The sequence below is a fragment of the Bos mutus genome, chromosome 8 (assembly GCF_027580195.1).
Source record: "Bos mutus isolate GX-2022 chromosome 8, NWIPB_WYAK_1.1, whole genome shotgun sequence".
Taxonomy (NCBI): Eukaryota; Metazoa; Chordata; class Mammalia; order Artiodactyla; family Bovidae; genus Bos; species Bos mutus.
The window spans coordinates 100749503-100763885 of NC_091624.1; the positions used below are offsets into that span (position 1 = coordinate 100749503).

The 14383-nt window shown below is 41.3% G+C and overlaps 2 protein-coding genes across 3 annotated transcripts in view; one reads left to right on the forward strand and one right to left on the reverse strand.

Moving 5' to 3' along the window:
• The window catches only part of CCDC25 (coiled-coil domain containing 25), a 30133-nt gene extending 23022 nt beyond the window's left edge, over positions 1 to 7111 (reverse strand). The window contains exons 1-2 of the mRNA XM_005900065.3: positions 6989 to 7111; positions 1729 to 1776 (exon numbers count right to left, since the gene is read on the reverse strand). Of these exons, the coding sequence (XP_005900127.1) occupies positions 1729 to 1776; positions 6989 to 7016 (76 nt within the window). The 5' untranslated portion in view covers positions 7017 to 7111. The remainder of the gene's footprint in view (positions 1 to 1728; positions 1777 to 6988) is intronic.
• A 2080-nt stretch (positions 7112 to 9191) lies between these two features.
• ESCO2 (establishment of sister chromatid cohesion N-acetyltransferase 2) overlaps positions 9192 to 14383 on the forward strand; it is a 28513-nt gene continuing 23321 nt past the window's right edge. Inside the window, exons 1-3 of one of the 2 annotated variants that reach the window (XM_070375994.1) lie at positions 9192 to 9672; positions 11028 to 11088; positions 11839 to 12664. In XM_070375994.1, coding sequence (XP_070232095.1) covers positions 11036 to 11088; positions 11839 to 12664 — 879 coding nt within the window. In that variant the 5' untranslated portion in view covers positions 9192 to 9672; positions 11028 to 11035. The remainder of the gene's footprint in view (positions 9673 to 11027; positions 11089 to 11838; positions 12665 to 14383) is intronic. The other variant, XM_070375995.1, reaches the window with a different exon arrangement.

Here is a 14383-nt window from a genome sequence, read left to right on the forward strand (position 1 = left end):
AAATACCACTCCAATGGGGTCTGGGTAGAATCTAAATTTACATCCGGAGGTGTAAACTCTGTATCTAGATTTATATCTATAGAAAGAAATTCCTACAACTGAGGTTTAAAGGATTCCACAATCTAGCCAGTCCACTTTAACCCACTCCTCTAAGAAGCCTTCTTGGCTCTCCCTGATCACATTTACTCTCTGTATGTCTGCTGTTAATATTATCTCATTTTGCATTGCTTTTGTTTAACAGACTTTATTTTTCAGAGCAGTTTTAGGTTCACAGAAAAACTGACCCCTATTCTGGTCCCACCCCTTCATGGCAAACAGATGGGAAAAAGGTGGAAACAGTAACAGATGTTATTTTCTTGGACTCCAAAATCACTGTGGACAGTGACTGCCGTCATGAAATTAAAAGATGCTTGCTCCTTGGAAGAAAAACTATGACAAACTTAGCATATTAAAAAGCAGACACATTACTTTGCCAATAAAGGTCTGTATAATCAAAGCTAGGGTTTTTCCAGTAGTCACATACGGATGTGAGAGTTGGACCATAAAGGCTGAGTGCGGAAGAATCAATGCTTTCAAACTGTGGTGCTGGACAAGACTCTTGGAGAGTCCCTTGGACTGCAAGGAGATCAAACCAGTCAATTCTAAAGGAAATCAACCCTGAATAATTGTTGGAAGGACAGATGCTGAAGCTGAAGCTCCAATACACTGGCCACCTGATGTGAAGAGTCAACTTATCAGAAAAGACCCTGATGCTGGGAAAGCTTGAGGGCAGAAGGAGAAGAGGGCAACAGAGGATGAGATGGTTGGATGGCATCACCGACTCAATGAACATGAGTTTCAGCAAACTCCGGGAGATATACCTGTGCCTTATTGCTCAGTGTAATATAGGGAGGTATCAGCAGCATCCTCAGTTACGTTCATCAGGAGGATGCTATGAGAAAATTTACCCAGGACATTCATGGATTACAAGGAGAAATATAAAACTCAAGTTTTAATACACTGCACACTGCTTTTCCATTAAGTCACACCCAGAGTCAATGGCATAAATTCATTATAAGGAAAAACTGTTTAAAAATGAGTTATGCTATACGGTTTTTTTCTCTTGGCTAGGATGTGATAGTCTTGCTTACACTGAGTCTGCTTATGATTATAGCAGGGTTCAAAACAGTTGTATAGATCTGATTTATAATTATATTGTTATATAACTATCACATCATCATAATTATAATGTTATATACATTTTATGTGATAGATGTGTCTGTGTGTGTGTATATATATATAAAAAGATATAGATATATGTGTGAGAGTGGTCAAGAAAGCTTCAAAACACTGTTCACATTTCAACTCAAAAAGAACCATCTTCTGCCTCAAAAAAACCAAGATATGTTTCTCAAATGAGGTAAAAATGTACAGAAAAAGATCTTTGCAAAAGTCTAAGCCACAGATTATTTTTATTTGATGAAAACTAGCAAAGGTTAACTTCTGATTCCTATCACCCATAAATCAAATGATACCGCAAAACTATGTAAGTTCCTAATCAGCAACAAATGGTCTAATTCTCTCAATTATCACTTGATACAACTACATTATAAGAAAATTAATCATTTGGAATTCCTTCTAATGGGTTATAGTAGTTAACTAAAAACTCATCCAACAAACCATGGAGAGAATAGGCAATTAACACTTACCTGCTGGAAATTTCAAAATCAAATGCTTTTGAAAACTTACTTTCATATTTATCCTTTCCCATGTAAATAGTGTAAGCAGACGAGTTAACTAAGACAAAACAAAAATAAGACATAGTTAGATAACATCATTACAGACACACCTATTTGGTGGGAAAAACAAGGGACAAATGCTTATGATGGGTTGGCAAAACATGGCTGGTAGGCCAAATCCAGCCTTGTTTTTGGACAGCCCTTGAGCTCATAATGATTCTTACATTTTTAAAGGGTTGAAAGAAGCAAAATGAAGAAGAATAAGCTAGAGAGACCGTATGTGGCTCACAAAGTCTAAAATACTGACAATCTGTAAAACGTTGACCAATCCTCTTAAAAATGGCTGCTTTCCTACTTTCTCAGGGAGGTAGCACAATGCAATTCTAGTTCCATCATCTACTTTTGCTTTCTTCAAAATATATATATATATGTACTTTTTTTTTTTTTTCCAAAAAACCACCCAAACTCATCACCTCAACCATTTAAAAATAGGTTCCAATACTTAGGTAAGGTTTATCTTCCATGATTTGATTTAGTTGCATTCCAGGGGTGCTGCAAATCATACCTGGCTCCCTACCACATTCAGGGGCAACATGGCTCTCAAGCTTCTTCTCATCAGTGACACTGAACCCTGTTTATAGAATCACCTAATTTTGCTCCAGCTCCACTTAAGACCAACCAAATCCAAATCTCTGGGGATTGGTTTTTTTTTTTTTTTTAAAGATCTCTTTTTATAGTGATTTCTAATGTGAAATCAGTGTTAACTCCTACCCTAAATCAAACTGGATATTCCGGGTATGGCTTACCTTAGAAATGACATTGGCTTTCCTGAGCTAGTGTGTTTTGCTGTGGGCTCCTCCATCTGCCATCAGTTAGGTTTTGAAATCCTAACGGGGTCCTGAGTTTCTGAGCTAGTCTACCAAAATCTGTTAGACCCCATTTGGATCTAGAGTCCTGAATTAACAGCCACTGGGTCTCTGTCTACAAAGCCTGGCTGACAGGTGTTAAGGTTGGGCTAGGTGGTCTGCTGGTTGTCGCTCCAGAGCTGGAACTACTCCATTAAGTGGACCTCTGAACTCTCATTTGTAGATTCGTAAATTCAGGGTTGCCTGTACTTTCCAAATGAAAAGCTCCTTAAATGATCAAGCATAGTTGCCCTTCTTGGGAACAGAAGACTCCCAATTCCTTTAGTGAGCAGTTATGATGACTACCATCCATAAGTACTTGGAAGTAGTTGAGAGAAGTCTGAAAGGAGAGAATGTTTGTATTGACTAGTTGACAGATCTGTCTATAATTAAGTATTATATTATCCTGATAAGCCCTTTGCACAGCTTTGGACAAATACCAACTGCAGGACAACTAAAAAGTGTTTCAGATGTTCACTTGGGGCGCTGTTATATTTGTACACCCTTTTGATCCTATAATGTCACCACCAAGAGTACATACCCTACTGATTAACACTTCACCAAGCAATGAAGCTCTTCATACAAACTGAACAGGCGTTAATTAAGAATATAGAACACATAAACAAAATGCCATGGATCCATTAAAAATAAAAAGTAGGTGAATAACTAGCAGAACAGTATTTCTGTGTTATCTATAAACAGTAAGATTCAATATGTAAAAAAAAATAATAATTGTACATATAAACATGCTTACCTATGTTTCTAATACACACACCCATTTTCTTTATACTATGGAAGGATACATATATATTTAACTGTTAACAGTGACCTTACCTACTTGCTTACAAAATATATAGACGTTTTTGTAATCAGAAAAAAAGGTGTTGTTTTTTTTTTTAATGATTGAAGTAAACAAAGCTGTCTCTGCAGGGCAAGCTAGCTAAGCTTCTGCCAAGAGAATGACAGATAATGGATGGCGGACCTATAAAATGAGGTGGTTAATAACATAACTGCTACAACCCCAAACTGAGGGGCATTCTACAGAATAATTTTTCAACAGACAGTGTCATGAGAGACAAAGACTGAACAATTGCTCCAGATCAGAAGACTCCAGAGAGCAATGAATGACAACAGAATGCAACAATTGATTTGCAGGTTTCTTTTGTGATAAGTTCATTACTAGGACTCTGATGAAAACTGGATATAAGTTGCTGACTAGGTAATAGTATCACTGCAATGTTAATTTCCTAATTTGGATAGTGAACAATGCCTTCTGATAACAGAATATTCTTGATTTTAAGAAAAATACCCTGAGGTATTTAGGGGTAAGACACAACTTACAGATGGTTCAGGAAAAAAAAAAAAAAACCTGTGAGTGTGTTTGTGTGTGTGCAGAGAGACAGAGTGGGGCAAAGGGAGATGGAAAACGTGGAAAAAGAAGAAGGGAAAAGGAGATAAGGCATATGTGGTAAAAATGTTAGAATTTGGGGAATCTGAGAGAAGGCTATAAAGGAAATCTTTTAATATTCCTGTAACTTTTCCAAAAGACTGAAATGTCAAAATAGAAAATAAATTTTTTTTAAAAAGAAGCATGACTTCTGAGTAAGAAGTCTGAATTAAGCTCTCCTCCGTGGCTTCCCTGATAGCTCAGTTGGTAAAGAATCCACCTGTAATGCAGGAGACCCCTGTTCGATTCCTGGGTTGGGAAGACCTCCTGGAGAAGGGATAGGCTACCAGTATTCTTGGGCTTCTCTTGTGGCTTAGCTGGTAAAGAATCTGCTTGTAATGTGGGAGACCTGGGTTCAATCCCTGGGTTGGGAAGATCCCCCGAAGAAGGGAAAGGCTACCCACTCCAGTATTCTGGCCTGGAGAATTTCATGGGCTGTATAGTCCACGGGGTCACAAAGAGTCAGACATGACTGAGCAACTTTCCCTTTCCATGTTAGAGGGATAAAGGAAGAGTAAACTGAATTATTCTAGTACTCTTGTAACTCTCACCCAAATAATGTAATTAGTAAGAGAACTAGTTGTCTTGAAGACTCCTGACTCAGGTGTAGCAATCAACCCAACTTTTGAGGTGTTGTGATAATTTCATAATTTACAGAACCGTCTATATTGAGAAGGACACTGGTAAAAGGTACTAAAAACATATGTGAACTTAACATGCTTAATGCACTAATGTGCAGGAATCCATAAATCAGAGGGTCTTGAATTTGACACTGAAAATACAGCAAGGTTATTGTTTTCTTAATCTATTATGGGAGCATGAAAGAATAAGCAGATTTTAATCAGAGATACTAATTTTAAAAGAGAAGGCAAAAATTTTCTACTGCGATTTCCAGCCCACTTTTTTTTTTTTTAAAGGGGGGTTTTATTGCAGTAAACCATCAGTTGGTTGAAAAGCTTATCTATCTATCTATCTGAAGTCATTTCCTGAAGATTCTGTATGTTCAAATTGTTTTCCATACTGGAATATGTAAAAAATTTTACTACTATATTACTCTGCAATTTTAAAAGCTGCACAATTGTAGATTTATTAGACCTAAGAGGCCAAATATTTTTCCAACAGGAAGCAGTTCTGATGCTGCAATGGAAGCCAATGAGAAAAAAATGACCCACAAATCAACTGAAGCCCTCTACTCTATTAGGGGCATCTCCATATATATGACTGGCACTCAAAGAATTTAGAATTGCTTTAAGGAGAATAACGTAGCCTGTGTAAAACACATTTAGTACCTATACGCCTTGCCTCGGGCTTCCCAGGTGGCTCAGTAAAGAACCTGCCTGCAATGCAGGAGACATTGACCCCTGGGTCAGTGAAGATCCCCTGGAGAAGGAAATGGCAACTGACCCCAGTATTCTTGCCTGGGAAGAAGAGCCTGGCAGGCTACAGTCCACAGAGTCTCAAAGAGTCAGACAGGAGTTAGCAACTAAAGAAGGACAACAACATGCCCTGCCTATATTTGTCATTCCATTGTTGGACTTGTATGGATAACTATGTTGTCAAGGACTCTTGTGAGTGGAGAAGCTACAAAAAGACGCTTCTGTTATATTATGACAGAGGGGCAGAACAGGACAGACAGCAGATAAAAATGCAATTAGGAGCTTAGAATGATTTTTCAGGCTAGTTTGAATTTTGTTTCTAGTAATTTTAATAATATGGATAAGAAAAAACTAAGTCCACGGAAACAGAGAAATGGCTAATAGCACACTGTGGAAGCCTAAACTAGTGAGAAAAATGAGATGTGACAGTGTGACGGAGTAGCAGAGGAGGGCTCTGTGAGTTACAACTTTCCTGGGCTTCAACTTGCTCATCTCTAAAGAGCAAGTGCCACCCTGTTCAAACCCACATAACCACTATTGCTAGTTTCACTTAAATTTCACCTTTAACAAGTAGGCAGAGAGTAGCAATAGAATAGAGTGTGCCAGAAGTCAAAAAATAGCATTCATTTATTCAGTAAGTATTTATTGAGTTCCTATTAAGAGCCAGGCACTATGCTAGCGGAACAAGGAGAGCCTGTACCTGCCTTCAACGGGCTTACACTCTATCTCAAGCAGACAAAAGTTTAACATCATATGTTAAGTGCAATGCTGAACGTATACATTGTGTTAAGGGGATTCCCCCAAGAGATATACCTAAGCAATCCTGGGGTGGGAACAAGGAAAGAAAGGCATTTGGAAAAGATAGGCGAGGGCTGTCTCTGGGGAGGAGCAGCTAGCTAGGGGGTTGATTTAAGGCAAAGAGAAAAATATAAGTAGAGAAACGAAGACACCGCAGTTCCTGGGGACTAAACACACCCTTTTCTTGCCTGCCAAAGACAAATCAGAAACTATCATGTCACTTTTCAAAATCTGGGACATTAACTCTGCCCAATGAGTGTATGTCTCGCCACTCCAGTCTTTCGGTAGCATCCAAACCCAATAACCCTTTCCTGGAAGGGTAAGGCGCCCTTTCTGTAAGGCAGAGTTGTTGGCAGGTGTCTCCTTTCTTACCAGAGAGCAGCAAGATTAAATGTTACGGGGGTGGGTGGGGAAGAGAAGACTTCACGATGGTAGTGTGAATAAGTCCACAAACTGCCTGATTTCAGGTAGCGACAGGTCTTTCTGAAGGGAAAAGGGAAACCGACCGGAGGCAAAGAGAGCACTGGGGATGGACCCTCTACGCTCCCTCCCCCCAAACCAGGCACTGACGAGGAGGCACACTGGGAGGACTGGGACGGACACGGTGGAGAGACCATCAGGACGAGGGAAGAGGCACTCACTGCCGAGAAGGCACTTAAGGACCAGGCTAGCGGTGGCCTCGAGGTCCGGCTTCGGAGCCCCACAGTCGAGATAGGGACCCGGAAGGTCTCGGCGACCACTCACCGCTACTACTGGTGAAGTAGAACACCATGATGCCAGCGGCGGTGGGACAACTACAGCGCCCAGCAGCAGTACTCAAACTTGGAAGCTCAGGATACCGGAAGCGCGGAGGCCGCGTTCCCCGGAACTGCTCCACGCACTTCCGGCTGACGTCGGGTCGCGTCATAACGCCTGTCGCCGGCGCCATCTCCAATTCTGCGGAGGAGGCGGTGTCGGCGCCCTCGGAACTCAATTTATTTGGGGGTCAAAGGGAAGAGGATGGAGGCAGGAGCATTGGTGGGTGGAAAACGATGCGGGGAACTATCTTAAGAGAGAAATGCCACTGCCTGGCTTTATTTTTAGAACCTCCACCCTGTGGGCTATCAGGTTGGTTTCATTTGCCGCTTTTCACCCGCATCTGGGCTCCCCGAAAGTAGAAACCTTGTGCCTTCTTCACGGCTACGCTTTCACTGAACTAATCACGGTACTTGGAACTTAGTATAGAAGCTCATTAAATTTTAAATGAACCCAAATTCCTCCACTATTTTCATTCTAGCTCCATCACTTGTTGGGCACTTTCGGTTGCTGCACTTAGCTGCAAAATGAGTATGAATGGAGCGGTTAATAAACAGGTTATTTTGCCAAGGGTAAGTAAGTTAATAGGTATAAAAGGTTTAGGACGTGGTGAACACTCCAGAATTAAAGATAGTTTCACCGGAGGCAGTATGCCTCTCTGCGTTTGGACTCGTACTGTTCCACCTTTAAATCCAAGATCTGCCATCTGTTACCTAGGAGGCTGAGGGAACCTCACATCTTCAGCTGTAAAGTGGGAATGATCTGACTCAGTTCCCATCAGCATTTCGCTTTAACCTGATTATTTCTATTATCTTCTTATGTGAAGTTAAGCGCATCACTTAACTGAATTTTTTAGAACTAAGAAATGTGCCAGAGAGTGTACTAGGAGGTGGTACACAAAATAACGTAGCTAATAACAAACGAGTGCTTTAGGAACTTTTGGGCTTTCCAAAGGAAGAATCTACACTGTCCTATGAATAATAATTGTTTTCAGGCCCTCAGTTTTATTCTCTATAAAATGGGAATGATGGTACATATCCCATAGGCTGTGGTGAATGAAATAAAATACTAAAACATTCATGAATACCTGGCATGTCGATGTTACTGCCGTGATTTAATTTTTTATTTAACTTGAAAAAAAATTTTTTTAATTGCTTCACCTAACATCACTGCTGCTGCTGCTGCTGCTGCTAAGTCACCTCAGTCGTGTGCGACTCTGTGCAACCCCATAGACGGCAGCCCACCGGGCTCCCCGGTCCCTGGGATTCTCCAGGCAAGAACACTGGAGTGGGTTGCGATTTCCTTCTCCGATGCGTGAAAGTGAAGTTGCCCAGTCGTGTCCGACCCTCAGCGACCCCACGGACTGCAGCCTTCCAGGCTCCTCCGTCCATGGGATTTTCCAGGCAAGAATACTGGAGTGGGGCGCCATTGCCTTCTCCCCTAACACCACTAGGGAAAAAAAAAAAGTAACCGTAGCTCAGTCGGTAAAGAATCTGCCTGCAATGAAGGAGACCTGGGTTGGATTCCTGGGTCGGGAAGATCCCCTGCAGAAGGAAATGACAAGCCACTCCAGTATTCTTGCCTGGAGAATCCCATGGACAGAGGAGCCTGGCAGGCTACAGTCCATCGGGTTCCAAGAGTCGGATACGACTTAGCGACTGATCGCCAACATTATAGCTTCAAATGTGAAAAGTAACTTGAGAATCTTCAGTTCAGTTTAGTCGCTCAGTCGTGTCCGACTCTTTGCGACCCCATGAATCGCAGCACACCAGGCCTCCCTGTCCATCCTGGAGTTCACTCAGACTCACGTCCATCGAGTCAGTGATGCCATCCAGCCATCTCATCCTCTGTCGTCCCCTTCTCCTCCTGCACCCAATCCCTCCCAGCATCAGAGTCTTTTCCAATGAGTTAACTCTTCACATGAGGTGGCCAAAGTACTGGAGTTTCAGCTTTAGCATCATTCCTTCTAAAGAAATGCCAGGGCTGATCTCCTTCAGAATGGACTGGTTGGATCTCCTTGCAGTCCAAGGGACTCTCAAGAGTCTTCTCCAACACCACAGTCCAAAAGCATCAATTCTTCGGTGCTCAGTCTTCTTCACAGTCCAACTCTCACATCCATACATGACCACAGGAAAAACCATAGCCTTGACTAGACTGACCTTTGTTGGCAAAGTAATGTCTCTGCTTTTGAATATGCTATCTAGGTTGGTCATAACTTTGCTTCCAAGGAGTAAGCTTAGGCTGCTATTAAAAAAAAAATCTTACAGCAAGTGACCTCAATATGTCCAGTACCAGAGAACGCCTTCATTCTACGGAAAACTACAACTCCCAGAATGCACCTAGGTAAGGCCTCCCGACAGGAGCCCGGCGCTGCCCAAGGGGTTCTGGAAGACGTGGTTTCCACCAGGGGAGAGGTTTCAGTCTTGCAAGGGCGGGAGACTCTTGGAGACCACCTCCTAAGAGGCGGGGCAAGCGCTGGTGCACAACCAATCGTCGAGCCTGCCCTTGGAGAAGCTGGGAAGCGGCGAATCGGAACGCAGCGGTTTCCGCCTGGACTGGCGCGCGAGAATTTGAATACAGTGGGGGACCACGGGCTCGGCTGAGGAGAGGTCGCCTGTCTGAGGTGCTACCAGGTAAGTGCTGCGTGGGGCCGAGGCGTGATGTGGAAGAACCAGGGGATCAGGAGGTTCTGTGGAACGTGGGGATGAATGTCAAAGGAAGAGAGCTTTTGCTCGGTGCTTGGCGCGTTCTAGGCTGGAGACCAGAGCGAGGAGCTGGTGTACGCGCTTCCAGGTCTCCTGGTTTCCATCTTTCTGACGCTGAGTTTTCTCGCCCTTTTGCCCTGACAGCGTGTGGGGACAGGGTCGCTTTTCTCTCCTGTCTTTCCTTATTCAGCCTCAGAAAGATCTTTAAAGCTGCAGCTCGACACGAATTTCCAGAGACTCAGGTCTTTCTGTATAACTTGAAAGTTATGCTTGTGTATTAAAAATACACTTGATCCGAAAGGAAGGGGAAGGGAAAATTTATTGAGCAACATACCATCTGCTCGAGAGTTAACATGCATCATTGTGTTTATTACTCGCAGCCTTAGGAGGTCAGAGTATTTTGTAAATAAGAAAACAAGCGGCTCCTCAGCTAATAAAATGTGAGAGAATTATGCTTCCCTGTTTTCTTGCTGGCTTCTGATGAAAAAGTTAGAGATGGTCTCTGCCTTCATTGTACCTGCAGCCTGTAGGGAAAGACCGTCAAGCCAAAGACGAGAAGAGAAAATACGCAAAATGGATACCAAGGAAGTGCAGGGTGGATTGGAAGCCTAGGGCTAGAGCATCTAACAGCAGGAGGGCTTTTGGGATTTGGGGGGAGGCGGGTGGTGAGGGCTATGGGAAGGACAGCTGCCCAGGATATAGAGTGATTAAACCTGAGATGAATTCATCAGGCTGTTGAAGTCGGGAAAGTGTGTCCTGAAATGGGGTAAAATCCTTCCTCTTTGGTAGGACCATTTTCCAGCTTGAAATTTGTACTGTTCCTTCTTAAATTAAATTGTACTGTCTCTGCTTAATTAGTGGAGGGGCTTCCCTGGTGGCTCAGACGGTAAAGCGTCTGCCTACAGTGCCGGAGACCCGGTTTCAATCCCTGGGTGGGGAAGATCTCCTGGAGAAGGAAATGGCAACCCACTCCAGTATTCTTGCCTGGAAAATCCCATGGATGGAGGAACCTGGTAGGCTACAGTCCATGGGGTCGCAAAGAGTTGGACACTACTGAGAGACTTCACTTTCTTTGTGAGGTAGTGTTTTGTTTTTGTTTTTTTTCCCTTCATGCTTTAAACCTTTATCAAAGTAATTTGCTTTAAAAAAAAAAAAACAACTTTTTTTTTATCTTAATGGACCATCACCCATCTGAGAACTGTTTCAGTATTATAAATCATAGTTTTGATATAGCAGTTTTTATACACATTGGATTTATTTGGTTATTGTTCTGTTGCTTTTAGGAGTTAGGATGTCAACTTTAACGCCAACAAAAAGGAAGCAGTGCTCTTTGAGCCAGGACATGTAAGTCTCATCCTGAGTGGAAATTCTTAAAAAAATCTACCGTCTTAAATATTTTTTATCTTCTCTTCTATGTCTAAATATTTCCATTCTTTCATTTCCTACTCCTTGTAGTTACAGTAATACTTTATATTCTAATTCTAGTCTGGAAATAATATAAGCTTTTATAATTAATTCTTTAGTGCCTTTGGAGGGAATCAGGAAAAGGGCTGTTACCTATGTTACCTGTTACCTTGGAAATATGTGTCAGATCTTTTATTACCTTGCTTCTTTCTGCTCTCTCATGTAATATTTAACATGCTGTTTTGCATATAATAGGTGATCATCCTATTATACACAGCAATCCTAGAAAGCTGTGTACTCTGTGTATGTTATACCAGAGATATAAACTACAGGCCCTAAGTGGTCAGTTTATTGTGTATAGTTAATCATTTTAGGGAACTTGTTTCAGAGTATATGGCCAAAACTTAGAAATAGGTTTTAAAACACTCATACACACACACACATTTCTCAAAGCTTCTTTGTAAAGTGTTTTCACAAACATTATTGGGGTCTTAGTTTTGAAAAATACTCAAATACTTTGTAAAGACAGAATTTGAGAATTCCTACTGCTAATCTAATAGTGTATGTAGATAGATGCTTTTGGAGATATATTTTTAATATGCCTTCCAGGTGAAGTTGTTTATTGCTTAGTAGTAAATTGACATAAAAACCGAACCAAAATAACTATCAATGGACTGTTTCCTTTCATAGCCCATTATCAGATATTCCATCAAAGAAATTAATTTTGGACTTCACTGAAAATGTATTTCCATTACCTAATAAAAAGCACATTTGCCAAACCAGTGATAAAAATGAAGGAAAGATTCATTGCTCTCAACAAGGCCATTTGATTTCAAGTCCACTCAGAACAACTAAAAATGGATTGCCATCTGCAAATAAAGGTTCACCATTTAAATCTGCTGTGTCTGTTGTATCCTTTTACAACAAAGATAAGTGGTACCTCAATCCATTGGAGAGAAAGCTGATAAAAGAGAGTAGATCCATTGGTCTAAAAACTAATAATGAGGATAAATCGTATTCCTATATGACAGAAAAAATGCAAGGAAAACCAGTCTGCTCCAAGAAGATGAACAAAAAACCACAGAAGAGTTTAACTGCTAAGTGTCAAGTGGGATATAAATGCATCAAGCCTGTATCAAAGAATTCTAAAAATTCCAAGCAGTACCGAGTGACCTATAAGCCAACTGTGGAGAATAATTGTTACTCAGCTGAAAATAATCTGAATGCTCCTCGAGTTCTAAGCCAGAAGGTCAAACCACAAGTTACCCTCCAGGGTGGAGCAGCTTTTTTTGTTAGTAGGAAAAAGCCCTCATTGAGAAAATCATCCCTGGAAGATAAGCTGTTACTGGGACTCACCCAGAAAAATAAATCAGAAGTTATTGAAGAGTCTGGTGGAGAGACTGTCAATGAAAGAAGGTTTGAGACAAGGCAAGCGCCAAAGTGTGTGTTAGTAGAAAAAGAACTGAACGTTGAGCTGTTGAGTGAAAGAAGTAAAAGTGAAGAGAAATTAATAAAGGTAAATGGAAATTCATAGCTTCTAAAACTAAGTTGGCTCTCTCTGTATATGGTGGTGGTGGTGGTTTAGTTGCTAAGTCATGTCTGACTCTTGTGACCCCATGGGACTGTAGCCTGCCAGGCTCTTCCATCCATGGTGTTTCCCAGGCAAGAATACTAGAGTGGGTTGCCATTTCCTTCTCCAAGGAATCTCCCCAACCCAGGGATCGAACCCCTGTCTCCTCCATTGCAGGCAGATTCTTTCCTGACTGAGCTACCAGGGAAAACCATATCTGTATGTATGTAGGTAGGAAGTATGTATGTGTGTGTGTAGCTAGTCCCTTAAAATGAAGCTCAGAAAAGAAAGAAATGTTGCCGAGAAATCATCATGTCGTTTTAACAAGACTGTCTCTTCATTATCAAATAGACATGGAGAAGGCTAATAAGATGAGAAATGCAGAAGACCCCCCCCCAATATACACACATGGATTGAGAATTAATTTTAGCTTGAGTGGTGCCCCTTATTTTTTTTAATTGACATGTATCTATATACAGTGAATTGTGCAGATATATAGTCTGAATTTTGATAAACTCACATACCATGTAACTAAAACCCCTGTCAAGATACAGTTGTTTTTTTTTTTTTTGTCAGAAACAGTATAAATAATTAGTAGAATTGCTCTTATGGCTTAGGCAAGCAAGAACATGTTCCATTTAGCAATATACTTGGTAATACTTGATAGACAGGAAAAAACATTGACAGTGGTAACTGCAAACTTAAATGTTTACAAAGTAAGTAAAATTAGCAGCAAAACTGGTCTGATCTAGATATGTTTCCATACATTGATTTAGTGGAAGGAAATGAAGACCTGTCAAGTGGTAGCCTGATACTTTGTTCCCTGAGATTACTGCCATATGGGAACAAAATTTTGTTTACAGTCTGGAGGACTGCTTTTATGAAGCCATATACTATCATAATTATAAAGAATTTTGAGGCAGAGTAGAAAAATAGGATTTTCCTCCCTTTTTTGGCTTAATGAAGCCTACCATCATTTTTTTGGTAATATGGTATTATGGTTTTGGTATTATGGAGGTAGCTATTTAAGTTCCTTCGTGACTGTGGTTCAGAGAAACTTTTATTTGATAGTTAGTGTTTTTAGGGGCTTCCCAGGTGGCACTAGCAGTAAAGAACCTGGCTGCTAGTGCAGGAGACATAAGAGACATGGATTTGATCCCTGGGTTGAGAAGATCCCCTGGAGGATGGTATGGCAACCCACTCCAGTATTCCTGCCTAGAGAATCCCAAGGACAGAGGAGCCTGGCAGGCTACAGTCCATGGGGTTGCAAAGAGTCCAACAGGACTGAGTAACCAAGCACAGCACAGCTAAGGGTAAATCCTGTTTTCATTAGAGCGTGCATAACCTTTTCCCAACTCTGTGGAGCCTTGAGAAATGGCAAACTGATGGCCTGTCCCCCATTCTTCTGAGATAGTTATGATTTTGAATAGGAGTTCTTTAATCAAAAGTTTTTTCCTTTTCCCCCAAGCTGTATGTTCTCTTAAGTCTCATCAAATAAGTAGTGTTTACTGAAATTTGTAACAAGTTTTTCTCCTTTGTTTTTCCCACCTCCCTGCTACTATCCAAAAAGTGGGAGTTAGAAGCCTCTCCAACTACTCCAGGATGTTTTTCTCTCCTTTGCTCCCTGTTTTTAAAGCTTGTGACAAAGGGTTGGCTCTTTTCAGT